Here is a 26,653-nt window from a genome sequence, read left to right on the forward strand (position 1 = left end):
ATATTTGTTGTAGATGCCGTAGGAATCTTGTTGTCATCAGTCACATAAGACAAGGTTCCCTAGAACCATCCATAGGTCTGATTATCACAAATAAATGAGTAGGAAATATTACGTTTTTTTATATTACAGAATAATATGCTGGGAACAAGTAATTTATTATTGTGGCAAATCATTGAGCCTCTTATGTTTATAAGGAATAGCATGTTATTTTATTTTACCATTGTGCACAGTATATTGCTAAGAATATTTTGTAGCAATTCATTGCCCTGTTCATTCTGATAAATGCAAGATTTACTCATCACTTTCCATGTTCCTCCATTCATTTTGCTTGAAATATGTCTTTGTCACATTGAGATGCTTAAAGGGGTACTCCGCTGCTCAGCATTTGGAACAAACAGTTCCGAATGCTGGAGCCGGCATCGGGAGCTCGTGACGTCATAGCCCCGCCTCCTCATGACGTCACGCCCCATCCCCTCAATGCGAGTCTATGGGAGGGGGCGTGACTGCCTTCACGCCCCCTCCCATAGACTTGCATTGAGGGGGCGGGGCACCATGCAGGGCAGGGCTATGATGTCACGAGCTCCCGTCGCCGGCTCCAGCATTCAGAACTGTTTGTTCCAAATGCTGAGCAGCGGAGTACCCCTTTAAAGGGGTTATTCGGAATCTAAAAATGTATCCCCTATTCGCAGGATAGGGTATAAGTGTCAGATCTTGGGGGTCCAACCACTGGGACCCCCGCAATCTCTTGCACGGCACCACAGCTCTTTGCATGATTGAGGTGTGTCTACCATGGCACGAAGCTGCGGCCAACACGCCCCCTCCATGTGTCTCTATGGTAGAGCCGGGGATACCTGAACGCTGTATCTCTGGCTCTACCATAGAGATACATCAAGGGCGTTTCGGCCGCAGCTTCGTGCCATGGTTGACACGCCTCCATTCCTGAGGAAAGCAGGGCCCTGTATGGGAGATCGCGGGATGTCTTAGCAGTCGGACCTCCCGCGATCTAATACATATCCCCTATCCTGCAAATAGGGGATCATTTTTTAGATACTGGATAACCGCTTTAAGTTCAACCAGAATTAAAAATTTGGGCTTTTATCCTATTTATATATAAACTAAAACTACTGGTCAGTGTAGATACATAGATATAGTTCTAATTTTACTAACTTTTTAAGTTTTTTTGCCTTATGGTTGTGTTGTACATAATAATTCTGCACCATATTTATCCTAAAGAAAGATACCACTATTAAAAACAAATAAAAAAATAAATAAAAAAAAAGGCTTGAAACCATCACTATATACAGTAGTAACCCTAAAACTGATGTACACCTAGAGAGGGAGTATTGTGGGGCACTGGACTGGCAATAATGAAACAGACAACTGTGCCCATCAAATTTAGTTATATGACAGCTCTTACACCAGGTAACTTTACAGTGTTTGATGTTAATTTACCAAAATTCAAATACAGACAATGAACTAGCAAAGGATATTTTGAGATTTCACCTGTAGAGCCTGCAGAACTGTGATTGCAGCTCCGAAGTATAATACATGCTGTAACACCACATCGGTACCAGAGGGGTAATGCAATGAGTTTAAAAAGTTACTTAATTTTTTTTCATTCAGTGTAAAGGGCTTATACAGTGGTCCCTCAAGTTACTATATTAATTGGTTCCGGGACGACCATTGTATGTTGAAACCATCGTATGTTAAGACCAGAACTCTATGGAAACCTGGTAATTGGTTCGTAAGGCACCAAAATGTCATCCAAAAATAGGAAAAAGTGAGAATTAAAGAAAATAAGTAGATAACTAATATAGATAAAGCAAATCCTTACATATAAAAGTAATAAAGATCTGCTGGGAGCTGTATATCACTGTCTATTTCAGTGTTTCCCAAGCAGGGAGCCTCCAGCTGTTGCAAAACTACATCTCCCAGCATGCCCGGACAGCCAACGGCTGTCCGGGCATGCTGGGAGTTGTAGTTTTGCAACAGCTGGGGGCACCCTGCTTGGGAAACACTGGTCTATGTAGAGGACAGGAGCTTCTTCAGGGTCCTGTACAGTAAACAGTGTCCTAAAAAGTAATGGAGTGACCCTGGTACAGGTAAAGTGTACAGAACATGTAATACCTCCCTGTACTGTAGGGGGCGATACCAGACATCAGTCAGTGCATACGCTTCAGTAATACAGGGGTTTTACCAGTGAATGCCCATTCTGATTTATCGGTTCTTCCGGCCATTGACAGGTATCACAGATCTGGACTGTCTGTACATTGTATGTTGAGCCTGGTTTCAAATTACGATGGTCCAGAAAATACCATTGTATGTTGAAACTATTGTATGTTGAGACCATTGTAAGTTGAGGGATCACTGTATTGGGAAGATAATCCTGTCCATATGCCCTGTTAGGGATTAAAGGGGTACTCCACTGGCCAGCGTTCGGAAGTAAATGTTCCAAACGCTGTTTTCCCGCTGCGGGGGGTTGGCTATGCCCCTTGTGACATCAAGGCCACGCCCCCCTCAATGCAAGTTTATGGGAGGGGTGGGAAAACAGCGTTTGGAACATTTACTGGCCAGTGGAGTACTCCTTGAATGACATACAAAACCAGAACAGAGCCATTCCTATTCTGGAAGATTCAAGCTGTCTTTTTGCCCCAGCAAACTGCATTTTGAAAGGGATCGTCTAAAAGGAGACAACCCCTTTAATTCTATAACAATGATTCAGTATTGACAAGAGAACTTACCCTTGAGGAGTTTGAGTTTGGGTAAACCCCACCTTATTAGTTGACTTTTTTGCAGTTCTTTTTTCACACTGGAAGGGCCACAGTGCAGTTATAGGTAATAAAACATTATAATAAAACAAAACAAAAAATTATAGTAAAGCAAAAATAAAACATACACATCTACATCGCCCGCTGCTGCTGTTTTAACGGCTCTCGGTCCCTGGGCTTTCCATTTGTGTAGGAACTGCCCACTCAGATACTTAACTGGTAACCTAAGATACTTAACTTAAATCCTCAAATCATGTCCTGTTAGTGAGCCTTGAGGACTAGAGTTGAGAAACTGCGCTTTAAAGGGGTACTTCGCCCCTAGACTGCTTTGTGCCACATTTAACAGGTGAAAAGTTCCCTTAAAGGGGTATTCCAGGCCAAAACTTTTTTTTATATATCAACTGGCTCCGGAAAGTTAAACAGATTTGTAAATGACTTCTATTAAAAAATCTTAATCCTTCCAATAGTTATTAGCTTCTGAAGTTGAGTTGTTGTTTTCTGTCTAACTGCTCTCTGATGACTCACATCCCGGGAGCTGTCCGGTTCCTATGGGGATATTCTCCCATCATGCACAGCTCCCGGGACGTGACATCATCATTGAGCAGTTAGACAGAAAACTTCAGAAGCTAATAACTATTGGAAGGATTAAGATTTTTTAATAGAAGTAATTTACAAATCTGTTTAACTTTCCGGAGCCAATTGATATATATATATATATATATATATATATATATATATATATATATATATATAAAGGTTTTGCCTGGAATACCCCTTTAAAGGCACCATTGTCCACATATGAAAGTTGCTTACATGGAGTTAGATCTCCAACATGTCATGTACTGTACTATCATTCTTAAACAATTATTTTTATTGCTGACAAAGTGTTTCCCTTAGAACAGCATTCATATTATAAAAGTGAACTTAAGACGTTATGTACAGATATAATCTACATAACAGTTTGATAGCTTTGTGAAAGAAAATGGCATGTGATGTACTGATTCTGAGCTGCCGCCTGTAGTATAGTCCAGAGCTGCACTCACAATACCTCTGATTGTTAATAGAAACACTTATCAGGGTTTTCATCAGACACACCCTTAACTTCCTAAATGGGTCATCTGGGCTACACTTATTTTTCATAAATCTGTTTAGAGAGCTGTGGGTTAATAAAAAAAAAAAAAAGTTTGTCACTGATTTCTAATTGGCATTTTTTTTTTACAAGAAAAGAGATCAAGAGTAGAAAAAATGCCAAACAACCCCACCAATGTAAAACCCACATTGCAATTGGGAGATTCATATAAAAATACCATAGTCTCAGCACTATGGCATTACTGCAATTTTAGAAACCTCTGCCACTGAGCCACAAAATGCCAATGAAGAGTGAAAAATCAGCAAGTGGGTTTGCCATTTCTTATTATCCTATTGACTCCCAACTTTTGCGCAAAAAAAACACAGTATGACTTATGGGATTTTTGGGGGGAGTTTTTTTGCTTAAAAAAACAAGGGGAAAACCAGTCTTAAAGAGGTTTGCAGGAAAAGCTAATCATATGACTTCCTGTGCATTAAAACAACAAAAGCCTGCATACTTACCTTCCCCACCTCCCTGATGCTACAGCTGTCATATCTTTCTATTCCTATTCCTGTGCTGTTTTTCCAAGACATCATTATCAGAAGTAAGAACAGCACCGAACAGGGACCAGAAGATGTAACGGCTGCAGTGCCAGGGGCAGAGGGTGAGGTAAGTATGCTTGCTTCTGTTATTTTATTGCACAGGGAGTCATAGGGTTAACTATGGTGGGAAATGAGCTATAATTGGTAATGTTTTGTAAGATTACTGCACAGCCCTTGCAATTACAATCACCTGAAAAAAGCTGGGAGATTGCAGCTCTGAAGCCAGCAGAATAGTGAATGCAGCTCTAGAGTATAATGCAGGGTGTAACGTAAAATCAATACATTGTAGGTAATGTCATGCATTAACAAAGATACTCAACTTTTTGTATAGACCCTGCTAAATTGTAAAAGAATTCCATCCATATCTGAATGAATTAATGTTAGTAGTCAGGTTAATGTTACATATTGTACAGAGATTTCTATGCAAATAATAACGTAATACTGTACACTGGCAAATAATGGCTCCATGCTGTGTCCTGAAAATACCCAAAAATCCCCCAGAGAGGTCAGGGAATTCATGTAAACACCATATACCAATACCATGGGCACAAAAGACCCTTTATGTACCTCTCCTAAAACTTAGATTTTATTAGGATCACTAAAAGTAATAATGTAACAAAAAGTCTGACCAAAATATAAGGTGATTTAAAAATTAGCTGCCATCATATTATGTGCCAGTCCCAATATATCAACGCGGGCATCCGTTTGATTTATTAGGACTGGCACATAATATGATGGCAGCTAGTTTTTAAATCGATGCAATCACAAAAGGAAAGGAAAGAATCCGGCACTGTCCCTTTATCCTATGATTATGAATCACCAAACCCTAGGGCCGTGGCCCAGGGTGCAAAAACACCTCAATTATTCCCCTTTAAAAATTAACTTTTATTATATCCACTAGTATAAAAAACATAATCCCAGCTGGGATTATGTTTTATACTAGTGGATATAATAAAAGTTAATTTTTAAAGGGGAATAATTGAGGTGTTTTTGCACCCTGGGCCACGGCCCTAGGGTTTGGTGATTCATTGCATATTGGCCTCGTATGTCCCCTTGTGGGTCAATTTGGGTTAGCTGATTATCCTATGATTATACTTCTTCTAATAGTGGGGCTAGTGCTATCAGTCTGTGTTCTCCTATGGGTGATGCTGCACCCAAGATTAAACAATGCACAATGGAATCACAAAAGAGAAAGCGCGGAGCAACTTACCTAGTTAATCGGAGGCAGCGAGGTACATCATGGTTAGGCGATGATGGAGCGGGGAGGCGGTAGGTGGATCGGGGGGAATCAGCCGTCGGGCCACAGCTGTATCGCACCGTTAGGTGCTTTGTCAGGCCCCTGCAGGGGCCTGACAAAGCACCTAACGGTGCGATACAGCTGTGGCCCGACGGCTGATTCCCCCCGATCCACCTACCGCCTCCCCGCTCCATCATCCCCTAACCGTGATGTGATGTACCTCGCTGCCTCCGATTAACTAGGTGAGTTGCTCTTTTTTGATTCCATAGTTTTTAAATCACCTTATATTTTGGTCACACTTTTTGTTACATTATTACTTTTAGTGATCCTAATAAAAGCTAAGGAGGTATATAAAGGGTCTTTTGTGCCCATTGTATTGGTATATGATGCTGTGTCCTGGCCACATCTTCTTAATCTATCTCTTGAGTTCCACACTTCTCCTCGGTGGTAATGCTGTATATCTGTTACTGTTCTCTGTTTTTATACAAAGACGATGATGACGAAATACTTTGTAACTTGGACCTAAACTCACTGTGGTCTGCAATAAACATTGTGTTATTCCCATTCCTCTGTGTTTTCTATGTCTTGTTATTCACTTTACTAAAGTAAAAATTATCATTAACTCACAACATTATTTCATCGACAAGCATGGTCAAAGGAAAGTGCGTAAAGGGGAACTCCTTTGCTCCGTGCACGGATTACTGTTGACCACGGCACTAAGCCGACACGCCCCTCCATGTATCTCTATGAGAAAGCCAGAGATACACCAACACTGACCCTCATTTACTATTCTAAACCCGACTTCTTTTGTCGGGTTTTTTTGGCACATCTTTGTCTGCGCCATGTCGCAGACAGCGTGCGCCAGTCTGCGACACGATGCAACATTTTTTCCCGACGGACCCGATGTGGATTCTCCCAAACCCGAAAAAGGGGCGTAACCCGACATTTCTGAGCTTTCCCACGTATTTATAAAGGTTTCCAACCCGAATTTGTTGAATTGTTGTGGATTTTTTCCCGACAACTCAGAGGAGTTGGAAACCAAAACCTACAAAACCCACGTGCGACAAACAAGATGCGACATAATAATAAATATCAGGGGAAAAAAGCAGTCGGGTTAGAAAGCAACATAGACTTACAACCCGATTTTCTAAGTAAATGAGGGCCAATGTGTCTCCGGCTCTCCTATAGTGATACATGGAGGGGAGTGTCGTCCACCTCTTAGGCTGCATTCACACCACATTTTTGCAATACAGTTCCCATATCAGGTTTTTGATTTAAAAAAAACTGATTCCTCAAAATCTGACTAAACTGTATCTAACTGTACAAATTTGAATCCGTATATGGTTTGAAAAATGATGTCCGGTTGCATCCGTGTGCATCCTTTGGCTGTCCGGGCATGCTGGGAGTTGTAGTTTTGCAACAGCTGGAGGCTCCCTGGTTGGGAAACACTGCCCTGTCCACAGGATCGTGTGGATACTGGATAAATACTTATGTAAAACAGTTGGAACCTTATGGGGGGTTGTCCTTTATTAAATGACACTGCATTGAAGAAAAGATCATGATGGCTTAAAGGTATTATACTCGAGAAAGAGAAAGACAGATTTGTCCGGGCATCCTTGGAGTTGTAGTTTTGCAACAGCTGGAGGAACCCTGGTTGGGAAACACTGAGATAAGAGGATAATTATGATACACATAGATATAAGGATAGATAGGTCGGTTGATATAGATACCTACATAGATACGAGATAGATTGATAGCTATACGTAGAAACTAGATAGATAAGGGTTTTCCCTCCAGCTGTTGCAAAACTACAACTCCCAGCATGCCCGGAAAGATAGAGTAATACAATGTGCACTGAAATTCATACTTATAACTCATGTGATTAAAAAGCATGGCAGATTTGATGTTGGTGAGTATATTTGTACATACTATGGGGGAGATTTATCAATACTTGTGCAGAGGAAACATTGATCAGTTGCCCATAGCAACCAATCAGATCGCTTCTTTCACTTTAAAATGAAAGAAGCAATCTGATTGGTTGCTATGGGCAACTGGTCAAGGTTTCCTCTGCACAGGTTTTGATAAGTCTCCCCCTATATGTTCTATGACCACTTGATGATTCCGATTAGAGATGAGCGAACTTACAGTAAATTTGATTCGTCACGAACTTCTCGGCTCGGCAGTTGATGACTTTTCCTGCATAAATTAGTTCAGCTTTTAGGTGCTCCGGTGGGCTGGAAAAGGTGGATACAGTACTAGGAGACTCTTTCCTAGGACTGTATCCACCTTTTCCAGCCCACGGGAGCACCTGAAAGCTGAACTAATTTATGCAGGAAAAGTTATCAACTGCCGAGCCGAGAAGTTCGTGACGAATCGAATTTACTGTAAGTTCGCTCATCTCTCATTCCGATCTTAAATAATGAAATTTTTTTCCCCGGTAATGTCATACTAAAGGGATTTTACAGCATTCAGTATGATATGAACGTCATATTGGATCATTCATGTATAATTTTTCCAGACAAACTCTTATTTTATTTTAGAAAGAAAATGTATTACAGGCAACAATCATTCAATTTTCAATTTTTATTAAAGGCAACAATCATACGTAAAATATGTAAAACTATAATACAGCAGCATATAGATACACACATCTGGGCCTCATTACTACGGAAGAGCAATTTCTGTTATCATTACGTGTTTGCTGAAGTTCTGTTCTGCAAGATATGGATAAAGGGTAATTCTACAGTTAATATATTAAGTTCTGGCCCCCATTCTCAATCTTTTTTTTTTTTAGTAAGAAGGGTCCCCCCATAATATTCACAGGTGGATCCGCTGCTGGAACACCCAGAGATCAGATTGAATTTGTAAGGAAATATAGCAGTAAGGCTGGGTTCACACCACATTTTTGCAATACAGTTCCCATATCAGGTTTTTGATTTAAAAAAGACGGATTCCTCAAAACCTGACTAAACTGTATCGAAACGTGTGTACAAATTTTTATCTGTATACGGTTTGAAAAATGATGTCCGGTTGCATCCGTTTTTTTAAGAAAAAAACGTATACGTTTTAACTTTTCACTCCATTATGAATAAAGTTTTACTTGTTTGATTGAAATTCCAAAAAAAAAAATGAGCAAAGCCAAAAAACGGATGGTGAAAACCAGATGGAACCGTACGCACACACAGTTCTGTACGGTTCCCATTGACTCCCATGTTAAAAAAAAAATGTATACGGTTTAATACAGTTTTTCACCCGGTTTTTCTCCCAGTGAAGTAACCCTTTAAATAAGAATGTTCACCGATTTACTTTACCGATTTAATTTACTTTTTCTACAGTGACCCCCCCGATGGCCCCGACATACGATCATTTCAACATACGATGGCCTCTCAGAGGCCATCGCATGTTGAAGGCAGCATCAACATACGATGCTTTTGTATGTCGGGACCATCGCATAAACGGCTATCCGGCAGCACAGACTGCTTCAGCTGCCACCGGATAGCCGTTTACGGTGCCCCGTGTGGTCCGCTGACGATCACTTACCTGTCCTCGGGGCTCCGGTGCGTCCTCTTCGGGATCCCCTGCATTGTCGGCGCTCTCCGTCGTCGTCATCACGTCGCTGCGCACGCCGTCCCGTCATCCAATAGGAGCGACGTGCGTATCAATGTGATCGCGGCGACAGAGAGCGAGGATGCCGGGGAAGCAGAGGCTTTGCCGGAGCGTCGGGGACACCCCGGGGATGTGAGACAGCGATGGAATGCGACATCCAGGGCAGCGGTGACGAGCGGTGACGGTCCGGAGCGGCGGGGACATGTGAGTATTACCTCCAATACCAGTGGTCTTCAACCTGCAGATCTCCAGATGTTGCAAAACTACAACTCCCAGCATGCCCGGACAGCCGTTGGCTGTCCGGGCATGCTGGGTGTTGTAGTTTTGCAACATCTGGAGGTCCGCAGGTTGGAGACCACTGTCCTATGCTTTACATTGCACGGATCCCTCAACATACGATGGTTTCAACAAATGATGGTCCATTTGGAACGGATTACCATTGTATGTTGAGGGACCACTGTACTTGAAAATTGCCCCAATGAGCTTGGTTAAAAATATTCTACATTTAGGCCCACATTTATCATTGTAGGTGTAAGTGAAGCATTTTTTTACACCTTTTTGTGTGTGTGCTGGTGATATGTAGGAGCACCAAATTTATTAAAGGTTCAAAGAGCATTTGATACATTTTGTGCAGGTCACATTTTCTGAAATTTCTCTCTTCACAGACACCAAAAAGCTACGCCAGGTCTGGGCTGGTGTTGTTTTAGAGACTTTTCAGTGGCTTTGCGCCTTTTTTGCGCCTTTTTACAAAAGGCGCAGTTCATAAATCCCCTCTATATCATGTGTATTGCCAAAATCAGTGGATCGCAACTCAAAATCAGCAGAAATGTGTAAACAAAAAGGCGCAAATAAACCCTGCTTGCGCCTTTTTGTGCCTCTTGTAGACACAAAAAACAGTCTAAAGACAATGATAAATGTCGGCCTTAGGGGGAGATTTATCAAAACCTGTGCAGAGGAAAAGTTGCCCTGTTGCCCATAGCAACCAATCAGATCGCTTCTTTCATTTTTAACAAGGCCTCTGCAAAATGAAAGAAGCGAGCTGATTGGTTGCTATGGGCAACTGGACAACTTTTCCTCTGGACAGGTTTTGATAAATCTCCCCCTATAAGCTTTTCAAAGTTATTCTTATCATTACATATACAGTGGTCCCTCTAGTTACGATATTAATTGGTTCCAGGACGACCATTGTAAGTTGAAACCATCGTATGTTGAGACCATAACTCTATGGAAACCTGGTAATTGGTTCTGAAGCCCCAAAATGTCATCCAAAAAATAGGAAAAAGTGAGGATTAAAGAAAAATAAGTAGATAACTAATATAGATAAAGCAAATCCTTACATATAAAAGTAATAAAGATCTGCTGTGAGCTGTAAATAACTGTCTATTTCAGTGTTATCCAACCAGGGTGCCTCCAGCCGTTGCAAAACTACAACTCCCAGCATGCCCGGACAGCCGTTGGCTGTCCGGGCATGCTGGGAGTTGTAGTTTTGCAACAGCTGGAGGCACCCTGGTTGGGAAACAATGGTTTATGTAGAGGACAGGAGCTTCTTCAGGGTCCTTACAGTACACACAGTGTCCCAAATGGAGCCGCCCTTACTTGGTGTCCAAAGGAGCAACTAACCCTGGCACAGGTAAGGAGTAGTACAGAACTTGTAGTTCCTCCCTGTGCTGTAGGGGGCGCTACCAGACAGCCAGTCAGTGCATGCACTTTAGTAATAGAGGTGATTTACCAGTAAAATGCTCATTCTGATTGGTCAGTTCCTCCACTTGTGAAATGTCTCACAGATCTGGACTGTCTGTACATTGTATGTTGAGTCTGGTTTCAAGTTACAATGGTCCAGAAAAGACCATTGTATGTTGAAACTATTGTATGTTGAGGCCATTGTAAGTTGAGGGATCACTGTATTACAACAATTAAATTAGTTGTGAAGCTGGATATTCTTTTTGCACACCAATTTAAGTAAGATTTTAGTTAATAAAGCCTTTATCTACAACCCCTCCATATGAATACCCAACTTTTTGGAGGTATCCTCTATGTAAAGCAGATTCCATACAATAGGACATGATATCCACCTCTGCTTTAGAGCCGTGTGGATGATCATTTTCTAAGGCCTTGTAATAGGTCAATAGGAATAGGGAAAATAATGGTGGAATTGTTCTCGGTTGCAATTGTGTTCAAGGTTTGCAGGTAGCGCAGTTGTAGAGCGGCGGGGGATTCGCATATCACCATGGAGGCTTCTTTTAGGGCTCGGGAGGCATTCATCTCACCTTCTGCTGCCACAATCTAAAATGGTAGACAATTGAATGTTATTGTGTAGTATTTATTGGAGTCTATGATATCTTTTAGAGATGAGCAAACTTACAGTAAATTCGATTTGTCACGAACTTCTCGGCTCAGCAGTTGATGACTTTTCCTGCATAAATTAGTTCAGCTTTCTGGTGCTCCCGTGGGCTGGAAAAGGTGGATACAGTCCTAGGAGACTCTTTCCTAGGAATGTATCCACCTTTTCCAGCCCACCAGAGCACCTGAAAGCTGAACTAATTTATGCAGGATAAGTCATCAACTGCCGAGCTGAGAAGTTCGTGACAAATCGAATTTACTGTAAGTTCGCTCATCTCTAATATCTTTATTACTTGTTCAGTTTTTACCGTTTGCAGTCATATAATTCAATCAAATGGATCTTGAAGAATTATGAGCATGCCGTTGAGTAAGAGTAAGTTAGTTTTCTATCACGGTACCAACATGTTTGATAATATGAGTAGTGCTAAAGACTGCGTTAGTCATGCAACCCGAAATACTGGAACCCCTGACAGACACTTTATGATATTTAAGTGAAAAAAGCCCAGAAGGATCTTTTTCTTTCCATAGACAGAAAAAAATATCTTGGATGTACCCTGAGGATGTCACCTTGTGTGATGAAACATGTTGGGGGGGCTATGTAAAATGTTTTATTCAGCAGCTATCTTATATTACAGTCCTGGATACACAATGCAGTTCCAAATAGTGTACACCAGTAGAAAATGATGAACTAGCAATTGCCCATCTAGACCGGACACTGCTGAGTTTTAAACCCTTGGCTGTCTAGAATAAAAGTCAGGTTTTAGTTAATATTATAGTGTGTGAGAAAACAGATATTTTTCCGCCTATTGGAAGAATTGGAATAAGACTTCACTTACTTGGGTTAAAGTTACTTTTATTTATATCATTGTGTATTTTCCTCTGGGGATATGGATGCCCTGTAAATATTTTAAAAGAGATTTCTCTCTATTTGTAAGAAGTTTCGGGATTTCGTGATAACGAAAATTGCCTGCGCCAACAATGTGATGCATGCCCTATAAGCCAGTTTTATGGCACGAATTCCATGTGTTTTAGATATTTTTGTGCCCCGCTCGTCGATGGGGTGTGGCTTATCTGGAAACGGACATTGCTTAAGCGCCCCACTTTTTTGCACACTTTTTTTTGGGGGGGGGGGAAGCTTAAAAGTAATCCCACTAATAGATGGTGCAAACATAGGCTAGACAGTATAAAGATGCACTAAATTTACCAATCTGAACCACTGGGATAAACCTGGTACATTCATAGACTGTCTGGCCTATCATTGATGAGAGTTTGAATCTGGAAGTTTGCAGCCTCAAATGGGACATTGTAACCTGTGTGAGTTGCACATTTTATTGATGGTTGTGTTGGGGTAGCTGATAGTAAGCTACCTGTATGGACAAGGACGAGATCTGTATAGCTAGTGCAGGGGGGAAAGCAGGATTTAAAGGGGTGTTCCAAGAAAAAATTTTTTTTTTTATATCAACTGGCTCCAGAAAGTTAAACAGATTTGTAAATGACTTCTATTAAAAAATCTTAATCCTTCCAAAAATTATCAGCTGTTGAAGTTGAGTTGTTGTTTTCTGTCTGGCAACAGTGCTCTCTGCTGACATCTCTACTTGTCTCGGGAACTGCACAGAGTAGAAGAGGTTTGCTATGGGGATTTGCTTCTAAACTTGACGGTTCCCGAGACAAGTGTCATCAGAGAGCACTTAGACAGAAAACAACAACTCAACTTCAGCAGCTCATAAGTACTGAAAGGATTAAGATTTTTTAATAGAAGTAATTTACAAATCTGTTTAACTTTCTGGAGCCATTTGAGATATATATACCTATATATATATATTTCCTGGATAACCCCTTTAATTTTGTGTTTAAACATTACTTCCATGTCCCTGTGCCTGACTTTACATTGCCATTTTTTGACTGGATCTATGAAGCTAATCTCCAACAGTTTTCAAATTCCTGCAGCACCAACATAAGGAAACTAAAGCATTAAATGGGCAATCTCACTTAAAAAAAAAATGTTTTAACATGTCATAGAGAGATGTCTGGGTGTTCAGACCCCAACTGATCACTGGAACGAACCAAGATAAGTGTGCATTAGGTGTGTTCTCTACTAGCTCTGCCACATGACTGAGATGGACTCCCAACTTAAGTCTAAGGGACCTTCTTGGTCACAGGCACTGAGAGCCGCTAGTGATTGGTCAGGGTCTGGACCCTCAGACCCCAAACAATCAAAACTTTTGCCATGTCATAAAGACATGTTAAAAAGTTTTTAAAGTAAGAGGTACACTTTAAATGGTGACCAATAAAATCAAAGGATAGACTGTATAACATATGGATGTGCCAGGTCCTCCAGACACAGGGATTTTCTTTGTAGGGGTGCGTTCACACGGAGTAATTCAACAGGAATTTACTTGAGTAATCCCTCTTGAATTCTCCGCTCCAAATTAATGCACATCTCCTCTGCCCATTGGCTTTAATGTTATTTCTGTTGTCCTGTTCACACTGCGGAAATTCTGCTAGCGGAATTCCGACTCTGAATTCTGTTCTGCTTGAAGAAAGAACATGTTCATTCTTCAAGCGGAATGCGCTAGCAGAAATCAATTGAAGTCAATGGTAAAAAAAAAAAAAAATTCCGCCCGACATTGTTTTTTGCGCGGAATTCGCGCAATTTGCACGGAAATGGCTGAAAAAACCTTAACTTCTTTCTCCCCCATGTCCGCAAGCAATTCCGCGTGCAATTCCACGCAAAATGTGCTCAAATTTCCGCCAGTAAATTTTTCGGCGTGAATTACTCTTCATTTACTCCGTGTGAACGCACCCTAGGTGTTCACTATTTTACTTTGCAATTACATTTTTAAATTACCTCGATAGACTCGGTTAAAAATATTCTACATTTATGGGGGGAATTTGCGAATAGTTGCTGATAATAGACAGGTTTAGTGGTAATTTTTTTCCCTGTAATTTCGTGGTGATTTGGCGCATGGCATTTGTCAACTTTCCTATTCTAAGTTTTCATCTCGTTTTTTCTGTGTCTGAAGATTTTGTAAGTGCAGTAGCTGTTTACGTGAGATGAATCTTTTTAAACAGGGAGGCGCCTAGAAATTGGGACATTGGGCAAAGGCCGAACATCATAAATCCCTAACCACAGAACAAATCTGGATAGAATATCCTACACAATATGCTGTTGTAAAACGGCTGCCAAATAATATGTCACTCACTATGACCAAATTATGCAACAAACACCTACAAGAAAACCCTCCCCTTAGAATCTTCTGTGTGTCTTCCTGGTAACTGACTACAAAGAAACCTTGGATAGTTTGTTCCGCACTCATAAAACCCTCCATCTGACCACTTTGCTAACTAATATGGCTACAAGATGTAGGTGACAAATATCGGAAATTCCGTTGCAGCAGAGTCCCATTGTTTTAATAGGTTGAAACATTTTTCACAGAGTTGCTCCTATTAGATCTTACATGCATTGGAGCAAATGAAATTTGTTGCGAAACTGGACATACATTTTGAACTCCACTTAAAGTAAATTTTTTTACTTAATAAATCCTTTATCTATACCCACCACCAAAAAAAAAAGTGAGCCAAGACAAACTGGTGGTCATTTATTAATGGATTTTCACCACTTTTGTATTATAGGAATTACAAATTTGCTGCATTTGCACATTTCTCTTCTCGCACCTCCATTGAAAAGTGATGATGGGTTAACCAGCAAGTTTCCCAAAAAATGCTAATATTAAAGACAGAAAATGGTAAAAATTGTAGCCCAAACCTCCCCCTGCTCATATAAGACAGATATATGTTTCTATCTTTACGGCAAAGATGACCCAAATTTATTATGTGCGTCTCTTACAACACTGAAAGTGAGAACACATATGGAACAACCTCCATTTTTTGTAATCACATGGAGAAGGAAGCGGAGCAACTCACCCAGATGGTCAAAGACGATCCGGCTTGTCAGGTCGCGATCAGGCAACGTAGGAGCGGGGAATCGGTTGATGGAACGGGGGGAATCAGGCGTCGGGCCACAGCCGTATCGCACCTTATGGTGATTCATCAGGCCCCTGCGACCAGGTCGCAGGGGCCTGACGAAGCACCATAAGGTGCGATACAGCTGTGACCCTACGCCTGATTCCCTCCGCTCCATACATATGCTTGTCAGGTCGCGATCAGGCAACGTAGGAGTGGGGAGGCGGTAGATGGAGCGGAGGGAATCAGGCGTCGGGCCACAGCTGTATCGCACCTTATGGTGCTTCGTCAGGCCCCTGCGACATGGTCGCAGGGGCCTGATGAAGCACCATAAGGTGCGATACGGCTGTGGCCCGATGCCTGATTCCCTCCGCTCCATCTACCGCCTCCCCGCTCCTACGTTGCCTGATCGCGACCTGACAAGCTGGATCGTCTTTGACCATCTGGGTGAGTTGCTCCGCTTCCTTCTTCATGTGATGACATTATGCTCTGTATTGTTCATCGTGTAGCACCACTCACAGGATCTAAACTAACTACAAACACCGGTTCCATTACTGCACGTATCACCTACTAGGTTTAAAGAGACAGTGCCGGATTTTTTCTATTTCTTTTTTTCTTCTGTGATTACAACCTCCATTTTTTGTGTGCACCAGTTCTATGAGACCCAATATATTTTTACATATCCATTTTTTACACACTCAGTATATCTGCTTAAATACCGAACGCTTTGGAGGTATCATTTATGTACAGCAGATTCCATACAACATGACATGACATCCTCCTCTGCTTTAGAGCCCTGTGGTTTATCATTTTCTAAGGCCTTGTAATAGATCAATGGGGAAGGGGAAAATAATTGTGGAATTTTTCTCGGTTGCAATTGTGTTCAAGGTTTGCAGGTAGCGCAGTTGTAGAGCGGCAGGGGATTCGCATATCACCATGGAGGCTTCTTTTAGGGCTCGGGAGGCATTCATCTCACCTTCTGCTGACACAATCTAAAATGGTAGACACATGGGTGTTATTGTTTAGTCTATGATATTCCTTTTACTGCCTGTTTGTTCACTTGTTACCGTTTTGCAGTCATACAATTTATTAGATTTTTTTTTTTTTTTAGAGAACCCATTAAAGGGGTACTCCACTGCCCTGCTTCGGAAGCTCCGCTCCCCAGCGTCCGGAAGTTTCTTGTTCCGAAAGCTGCGTGCAGGCTTCCGTCGCGCCCCCATCCCATAGACTTTCGTTGAGGGGGCGGGCGTGACATCACAAGGGGAGGCCCTGAACACGGAAGCCCGCACGCAGCGTTCGGAAAAGAAACTTCCGGACGCTGGGGAGCGGAGCTTCCGAAGCAGAGCAGCGGAGTACCCCTTTAAATGGATCTTGATGAATCCTGATGCAGGGCAGACTATTGGCTTCCATCAGGGTACCAATATTTGTAATGGTGAGATTAGTAAAGGTGAAGTCAAAATCCATAGCAAATCGGCATATGTATATGTATGTATATGCACACCCATAGAAAGTTTTTTATTATCTCCCTAACAATTTTCTTACTACATTGAGACCTTTAGGTAAAGGGGTACTTCCGGTGGAAAACAATTCCTGACACAGACAGAGGTGTCAGCAGAGAGCCCTGTGGTCAGACAAAAAAGAACTACACAACTTCCTTTGGAGCATAAGTTCTCTAAATTAAACAGAAGTAATTTACAAATCTGTTTAACTTTCTGGCACCAGTTGATTAAAAAGATTTTTTTTTCCCACCGGAGTACCCCTTTAATCTAATCTGAACCTTTTGCACCAATAGGTCTGATCTCGGGTCCTTTTGCTATTTTTCAAGGATGTCAGACGGTAAACCCACCACCATCCTGCCTCAGTACAGATTATTTATGTTTATCCATTTGATACAAGGGAATCACCATATTAAGTACTGGATACTTAATAAATAAATACATTTTATTTTAACTCCCAGTTATTCCTGATATTTGATAGTAGCATTATTTTTGTAATATATATGGGACTCCTGATGTATCCTGATTCATTCTCGTCCTTATTTCTGTAACACTAAGGCTGAGTACATACAATTGAAAAGTTTCGGGCGCATTGAATTTTTACACACGTATAGCTAGTGATAATGAGGCTGCATTTTTAGGTTAGGGTCACAAGTGCCGTATTTTGCTGCATATTTTCTGCTGCTGATTTTGCTACTGATTGACTTTAATGGGTAGGAAAATATGCAGCAAAATACGGCAGGTGTGACCCTACCCTTACAGATTTTGGACACATTATCATCACAAATTGGCCCATATATATATATATATATATATATATATATATATATATATATATATATATATATATATATACTGTATGTATGTGTGTGTGTGTATTTTCCAGCATCACTTTCAAACTTGGCACATATGTTACTTATATGTCAACTAAAAACATAGGATGGCTAATTTAACCCTTACCACCCCATTTGCGTGGGTCAAGGTTTTTGTTTAACCCCTTAAGGACCGGGGTTTTTTCCGTTTTTGCATTTTCATTTTTTGCTCCTTGCCTTTAAAAAATCATAACTCTTTCAATTTTGCACCTAAAATTCCATATGATGGCTTATTTTTTGCACCACCAATTCTAATTTGTAATGACGTCAGTCATTATGCCCAAAAATCTACGGTGAAACGGAAAAAAAATCATTGTGAGACAAAATTGGAAAAAAAAACGCCATTTTGTAACTTTTGGGGGCTTCCTTTTCTACGTAGTAAATTTTTCGGTAAAAATGACACCCTATCTTTATTCTGTAGGTCCATACGATTAAAATGATACCCTAATTATATAGGTTTGATTTTGTTGTACTGCTGGAAAAAATCATAACTTCATGCAGGAAAATTAATACGTTTAAAATTGTAATTTCTGACCCCTATAACTTTTTTATTTGTCCGTGTATGGGGCGGTATGAGGGCTCATTTTTTGCGCCGTGATCTGAAGTTTTTAACGGTACCATTTTTGCATTGATAGACCTTATTGATAGCTTTTTATTCATTTTTTCATTATATAATAAGTGACCAAAAATGCACTATTTTGGACTTTGGAATTTTTTTGCGCACACGCCATTGACCATACGGTTTAATTAACAATATATTTTTATAATTCGGACATTTCCGCACGCGGCGATACCATATATGTTTATTTTTATTTCTATTTACACTGTGGTTTTTTTTTTATGGGAAAAGGGGGGTGATTCAAACTTTTAATAGGGAAGGGGTTAAATGATATTTATTCACTTTTTTTTTCACTTTTTTTTTTTGCAGTGTTATAGGTCCCATAGGGACCTATAACACTGCACACACTGATCTTTCACATTGATCACTGGTTTCTCATAAGAAACAAGTGATCGATGATTCTGCCGCATGACTGCTCATGCCTGGATCTCATTCGGCGATCGGACAGCGAGGAGGCAGGTAGGGACCCTCCGGCTATCCCAAACAGCTCCCTGAGCTAACCGACATGGTTTCAGTTTCACTTTAGACGCAGCGTTCAACTTTGAACGCCGCGTCTAAAGGGTTAATAGCGCGCGGCAATGCCGCGCGCTATTAGCCACGGGTCCCGGCCGTTGTTAGAGGCCGGGCCCGACCCGCTATGACGCAGGGCCATGCCGTGGCCCCGCGTTATAGATCGGGAGCGGACACATGACGTTCCAATACGTCATGTGTCCTTAAGGGGTTAAAGTCCCATACAAGTCTATGGAAAATATATGTTACTGCATAACTTCCATACTCCTGGAGATATTTCGATACTTGGATACTTTTAATATTTGGTACACATATTACTTATATGTCAAATAAAAATATAGGATAGATAAATTAACCCTCACCTACCCCTTATGTGAAGGATGGGGTTTTTGTTTCAAGTCCTATGCAAGTATATGGGTCTTCTGGTATATTACTCCACAAGCTCCGCTCTGCATCTCCTGGTGAATGCAACAGACTGGCTTGCAAGCCACACCCCATGCTTGCCACGCCACATCTCACAAAGTCACACCCACCCTATAAACCACACCCCTGTTATTCTCTACCCTTTTGTGCATCGGTCTGGCTGGCAAATCACGCCCACTCCAAAAAAAGCAATGTCCCCTTCTATTTTCGGCTTACAATATCTTCATCATAAGGTTGGGATATAAGGACGGGATATGAGGTCGGGATATGAGGACGGGATATGAGGATGGAAAATGAGGTGGGGATATGATATCAGGATATATCGACGGGATAAAAGGTCGGGAATTTTTAAATCTTCACATTCATTCAGGGTGCTATTATGAAACTATGTTGCTATATTGATATATAAACAACTTGCATTACATTGGTTTAGTGCAGATAGCGCTGCATCTTTTTGATGTGGTCATGTGACCTTAACAATTGCAGCATTACATAGTATTAAAAGTACCTACCCTGTAGACCAGTGATTCCCAACCGCGGTGCCGCGGCACACGTGTGTGCCGTTCAGCACTGCCCGTGGTGCAGCGGGATTTTGCCGTGATTTTTTATTATAATTTTTTTTTTTAAATGTCCCGCCCCACTCTAACGGCGCAGGGGGGAAGGGAAGTCTGTGTGCACACTGCGCGCACAGCGTCCCCCTGCATCTCCTCCCGTCTCCTGTGTTCCCCTCCGTCTCCCGCGTCCCCCGTGTTCCCCCTCATTCCTCCTCTGTTCCCTGTGTCCCCCGCGTCCCCCTCCTTCACCCTCCGTCTCCCTCCGTCCCCCTCTCCCTTACGGCGCAGGGAGCCGAAAATGGGTCCCTGCCTGGGGCGGAACAAGCTGCACCTGCGCCGGACTCCCGTGCCTGCTGTGGAACTGTAAGCTGCGCGGGCCGGCTTGCTTAAGGTACCGTACCCTTTCCACCCCTCTGTTCACCTTCTCAACCCTGTCTAAACCCCCCACCGTCACCCAGGTCCACCCTCTGTCCCCCCCTGTCAGCCATGTCTGCCTCCCCCTGTCAGCCATGTCCGCCTTGTACACCTCCCTGTCCATCTCTATCACCCTCCCCCCCCCTGTCAGCCATGTAATCCCACCCTGTCACCCATGTAATCCCACCCTGTCACCCATGTAATCCCACTCTGTCACCATGTAATCCCACCCTGTCACCATGTAATCCCACCCTGTCACCATGTCCACCTCCCCCTGTCACCCATGTCCACCTCCCCCTGTCACCCATGTCCACCCCCCCTGTCCCCCATGTCCACCCTCCCCCTGTCCCCCATGTCCACCCTCCCCCTGTCCCCATGTAATCCCACCCTGTCACCCATGTCCACCTCCCCCTGTCACCCATGTCCACCTCCCCCTGTCACCCATGTCCACCCTCCCCCTGTCGAACATGTCCACCCTCCCCCTGTCACCCATGTCCACCCTCCCCCTGTCACCCATGTCCACCCTCCCCCTGTCACCCATGTCCACCCTCCCCCTGTCACCCATGTCCACCCTCCCCCTGTCACCCATGTCCACACCCCCCCTGTCACCCATGTCCACCCTCCCCGTCACTCATGTCCACCCCCTCTCACACATGTCCCCCCACCTATCATCCCCGTCACCCATTTCCACCCTCCTGTCATCCATGTCTGCCTTGTCCACTCCCCAGTCTACCCTGTCACCCATGTCCACCCTCCCTGTCACCCATGTCCACCCTCCCTGTCACCCATGTCCACCCTCCCTGTCACCCATGTTCACCTTCATGTCACCCATGTCCACCCCCTCTCACACATGTCCCCCCCACCTATCATCCCAGTCACCCATGTCCACCTCCCCTCTCACCCATGTCCACCCTCCTGTCATCCATGTCTGCCTTGTCCACCCCCTGTCCATCCCTGTCACTCATGTTTACCCCCGTCTACCCCCGTAGTCTACCCTGTCACCCATGTCCACCCTCCTGTTCACCCATCTGTCCCTTTGTCACCCCAGTCCACCCCTCTCTGTCACTCCTGTCCCTCTTTTACCCCCATGTCCACCCCTCTGACCCCCTGTCACCAATGTCCACCCCCCCTGTCACCCATGTCCACCCCCCCTGTCACCAATGTCCACCCCCCCCCTGTCACCCATGTCCACCCCCCCTGTCACCCATGTCCACCCCCCCCGTCACCCATGTCCACCCCCCCTGTCACCCATGTCCACCCCCCCCGTCACCCATGTCCATCCCCCCCCCTGTCACCCATGTCCACCCCCCCCCTGTCACCCATGTCCACCCCCCCCGTCACCCATGTCCACCCCCCCCGTCACCCATGTCCACCCCCCCGTCACCCATGTCCACCCCCCCTGTCACCCATGTCCACCCCCCCCCCTGTCACCCATGTCCACCCTCCCTGTCACCCATGTCCACCCTCCCTGTCACCCATGTCCACCCTCCCTGTCACCCATGTCCACCCTCCCTGTCACTCATGTCCACCCCCCCGTCACTCATGTCCACCCCCTCTCACACATGTCCCCCCACCTGTCATCCCCGTCACCCATGTCCACCTCCCCTCTCACCCATGTCCACCCTCCTGTCATCCATGTCTGCCTTGTCCACTCCCCTGTCCAACCCTGTCACTCATGTTTACCCCCCCCCCCGTCTACCCCCGTAGTCTACCCTGTCACCCATGTCCACCCTCCTGTTCACCCATCTGTCCCTTTGTCACCCTTGTCCACCCCTCTGACCCCCTGTCTCCCATGTCCACTCTCCTGTCATCCATGTCCACCCCCATCCAACCCTCTGTCACCCCTGCCCATCCCTGTCACCCATGTTCACCCTCCATTGTCCACCCCTCTGACTACATCCTTGTCACCCATGTCCACCCTTCCCTGTCACCCATGTCCACCCCCCCCTGTCACCCATGTCCACCCCCCCCTGTCACCCATGTCCACCCCCCCCCCTGTCACCCATGTCCACCCCCCCCCTGTCCCCCATGTCCACCCCCCCCTGTCACCCATGTCCACCCCTCCCTGTCACCCATGTCCACCCTCCCTGTCACCCATGTCCACCCTCCCTGTCACTCATGTCCACCCCCCCGTCACTCATGTCCACCCCCTCTCACACATGTCCCCCCACCTGTCATCCCCGTCACCCATGTCCACCTCCCCTCTCACCCATGTCCACCCTCCTGTCATCCATGTCTGCCTTGTCCACTCCCCTGTCCAACCCTGTCACTCATGTTTACCCCCCCGTCTACCCCCGTAGTCTACCCTGTCACCCATGTCCACCCTCCTGTTCACCCATCTGTCCCTTTGTCACCCTTGTCCACCCCTCTGACCCCCTGTCTCCCATGTCCACTCTCCTGTCATCCATGTCCACCCCCATCCAACCCTCTGTGACCCCTGCCCATCCCTGTCACCCATGTTCACCCTCCATTGTCCACCCCTCTGACTACATCCTTGTCACCCATGTCCACCCTTCCCTGTCACCCATGTCCACCCCCCCCTGTCACCCATGTCCACCCCCCCTGTCACCCATGTCCACCCCCCCCCTGTCCCCCATGTCCACCCCCCCCTGTCACCCATGTCCACCCCTCCCTGTCACCCATGTCCACCCCCCCTGTCACTCATGTCCACCCCCCCGTCACTCATGTCCACCCCCTCTCACACATGTCCCCCCACCTGTCATCCCCGTCACCCATGTCCACCTCCCCTCTCACCCATGTCCACCCTCCTGTCATCCATGTCTGCCTTGTCCACTCCCCTGTCCAACCCTGTCACTCATGTTTACCCCTCCCCCCCCGTCTACCCCCGTAGTCTACCCTGTCACCCATGTCCACCCTCCTGTTCACCCATCTGTCCCTTTGTCACCCTTGTCCACCCCTCTGACCCCGTCTCCCATGTCCACTCTCCTGTCATCCATGTCCACCCCCATCCAACCCTCTGTCACCCCTGCCCATCCCTGTCACCCATGTTCACCCTCCATTGTCCACCCCTCTGACCACATCCTTGTCACCCATGTCCACCCTTCCCTGTCACCCATGTCCACCCTTCCCTGTCACCCATGTCCACCCTTCCCTGTCACCCATGTCCATCCCCCCAGTCACCCATGTTCACCTTCCTGTCACCCATGTCCACCCCCCATCACTCATGTCCACCCGCACTAACACATGTCCCCCCACCTATCATCCCCGTCACCCATGTCCACCCCCCCTCTCACCCATGTCCACCCTCCTGTCATCCACGTCTGCCTTGTCCACTCCCCTGTCCATCCCTGTCACTCATGTTTACCCCCCTGTCTACCCCCGTTGTCTACTCTGTCACCTATGTCCACCCTCCTGTTCACCCATCTGTCCCTTTGTTACCCCAGTCCACCCCTCTGTCACTCCTGTCCCTCTTTTACCCCCTTGTCCACCCCTCTGACCCCCTGTCCACCCTCCTGTCACCCATGTACACCCCCTGTCCACCCCTCTGTCACCCCTATGCCCCCGTCACCCATGTTCACTCTTCTACACCCATCTATCACCCTTGTAAACCTCCCTACACCCCTCTGTACACTCCTCTACACCCCTCTGTCACCCATGTACACTTCTCTACACCCCTCTGTCATCCATGTACACTCCTCTACACCCCTCTCTCACCCATGTACTCCCATCTGTAACCCATGTACACTCCTCTACAACCATCTGTCCACTCCTCTACACCCCTGTCACCCATGTACACTCCCTACACCCCTCTTTACACTCCTCTACACCCCTCTGTCACCCATGTACACTTCTCTACACCCCTCTGTCATCCATGTACACTCCTCTACACCCCTCTGTCACCCATGTACACCCATCTGTCACCCATGTACACCCATCTGTCACCCATGTACACTCCTCTATACCCCTCTGTCACCCATGTACACTCCTCTATACCCCCCGTCACCCATGTTCACTCTTCTACACCCATCTATCACCCTTGTACACCTCCCTACACCCCTCTGTACACTCCTCTACACCCCTCTGTCACCCATGTACACTTCTCTACACCCCTCTGTCATCCATGTACACTCCTCTACACCCCTCTGTCACCCATGTACACCCATCTGTCACCCATGTACACTCCTCTATACCCCTCTGTCACCCATGTACACTTCTCAACACCCCTCTGTCACCCATGTACACTCCTCTATACCCCTCTGTCATCCATGTACACTCAACTACACCCCTTTGTCACCCATGTACACTCCTCTACACCCCTCTGTCACCCATGTACACCCATCTGTAACCCATGTACACTCCTCTACAACCATCTGTCCACTCCTCTACACCCCTTTCACCCATGTATGCTCCTCTACATCCCTGTCACCCATGTACACTCTTCTGCACCCCTCTGTCACCCATGTACACTCCTCTATACCCCTCTGTCACCCATGTACACTTCTCTATACCCCTTTTTCACCCATGTACACTCCTCTACACCCCTCTGTCACCCATGTACACTCCTCTATACCCCTCTGTCACTCATGTACACTCCTCTATACCCGTCACCCATGTACACTCCTCTATACCCCTCTGTCACCCATGTACACTCCTCTACACCCATTTGTCACACATGTACACCACTCTACACCCCTCTGTTACCCATGTACACTCCTCTACACCCCTTTGTACACTCCTCAACACCACTCTGTACACTCCTCTACACCCCTGTCACCCATGTACACTCCTCTACACCCCTGTCACCCATGTACGCTCCTCTACATCCCTGTCACCCATGTACACTCCTCTATACCCCTCTGTCATCCATGTACACTCCTCTATACCCCTCTGTCACCCATGTACACTCCTCTACACCCCTCTGTCACCCATGTACAACCCTCTATACCCCTCTGTCACCCATGTACACTCCTCTACACCCCTCTGTCACCCATGTACACTCCTTTACACCCCTCTGTCACCCATGTACACTCCTTTACACCCCTCTGTCACCCATGTACACTCCTTTACACCCCTCTGCTACCCATGTACACTCCTCTACACCCCTCTGCCACCCATGTACACCCATCTGTCACCCATGTACACTCCTCTATACCCCTCTGTCACCCATGTACACTCATCTACACCCCTCTGTCACCCATGTACACTCATCTACACCCCTCTGTCACCCATGTACACTCCTCTACACCCCTCTGTCACCCATGTACACTCCTCTACACCCCTGTGTCAACCATGTACACTCCTCTACACCCCTCTGTCACCCATGTACACTCCTCTACACCCATCTGTCACACATGTACACTCCTCTATACCCCTCTGTCACCCATGTACACTTCTCAACACCCCTCTGTCACCCATGTACACTCCTCTATACCCCTCTGTCATCCATGTACACTCAACTACACCCCTTTGTCACCCATGTACACTCCTCTACACCCCTCTGTCACCCATGTACACCCATCTGTAACCCATGTACACTCCTCTACAACCATCTGTCCACTCCTCTACACCCCTTTCACCCATGTATGCTCCTCTACATCCCTGTCACCCATGTACACTCTTCTGCACCCCTCTGTCACCCATGTACACTCCTCTATACCCCTCTGTCACCCATGTACACTCCTCTATACCCCTTTTTCACCCATGTACACTCCTCTACACCCCTCTGTCACCCATGTACACTCCTCTATACCCCTCTGTCACTCATGTACACTCCTCTATACCCGTCACCCATGTACACTCCTCTATACCCCTCTGTCACCCATGTACACTCCTCTACACCCATTTGTCACACATGTACACCACTCTACACCCCTCTGTTACCCATGTACACTCCTCTACACCCCTTTGTACACTCCTCAACACCACTCTGTACACTCCTCTACACCCCTGTCACCCATGTACACTCCTCTACACCCCTGTCACCCATGTACGCTCCTCTACATCCCTGTCACCCATGTACACTCCTCTATACCCCTCTGTCATCCATGTACACTCCTCTATACCCCTCTGTCACCCATGTACACTCCTCTACACCCCTCTGTCACCCATGTACAACCCTCTATACCCCTCTGTCACCCATGTACACTCCTCTACACCCCTCTGTCACCCATGTACACTCCTTTACACCCCTCTGTCACCCATGTACACCCATCTGTCACC

General features: G+C 45.3%; 1 protein-coding gene across 11 annotated transcripts in view; it reads right to left on the minus strand.

Moving 5' to 3' along the window:
* Positions 1–8,282: 8,282 nt before the first annotated feature.
* Positions 8,283–26,653, minus strand: part of STOML3 (stomatin like 3) — a 53,842-nt gene continuing 35,471 nt past the window's right edge. For 9 of the 11 annotated variants that reach the window (XM_056561971.1, XM_056561967.1, XM_056561965.1 and 6 more), the window contains exon 8: positions 16,372–16,577. In XM_056561971.1, coding sequence (XP_056417946.1) covers positions 16,392–16,577 — 186 coding nt within the window. In that variant the 3' untranslated portion in view covers positions 16,372–16,391. Of the gene's footprint in view, positions 8,391–10,918; positions 11,566–16,371; positions 16,578–26,653 lie in introns of those variants that run through there. The other 2 variants (XM_056561964.1, XM_056561963.1) reach the window with 2 other exon arrangements.

Source organism: Hyla sarda, chromosome 2 (assembly GCF_029499605.1).
Source record: "Hyla sarda isolate aHylSar1 chromosome 2, aHylSar1.hap1, whole genome shotgun sequence".
Taxonomy (NCBI): Eukaryota; Metazoa; Chordata; class Amphibia; order Anura; family Hylidae; genus Hyla; species Hyla sarda.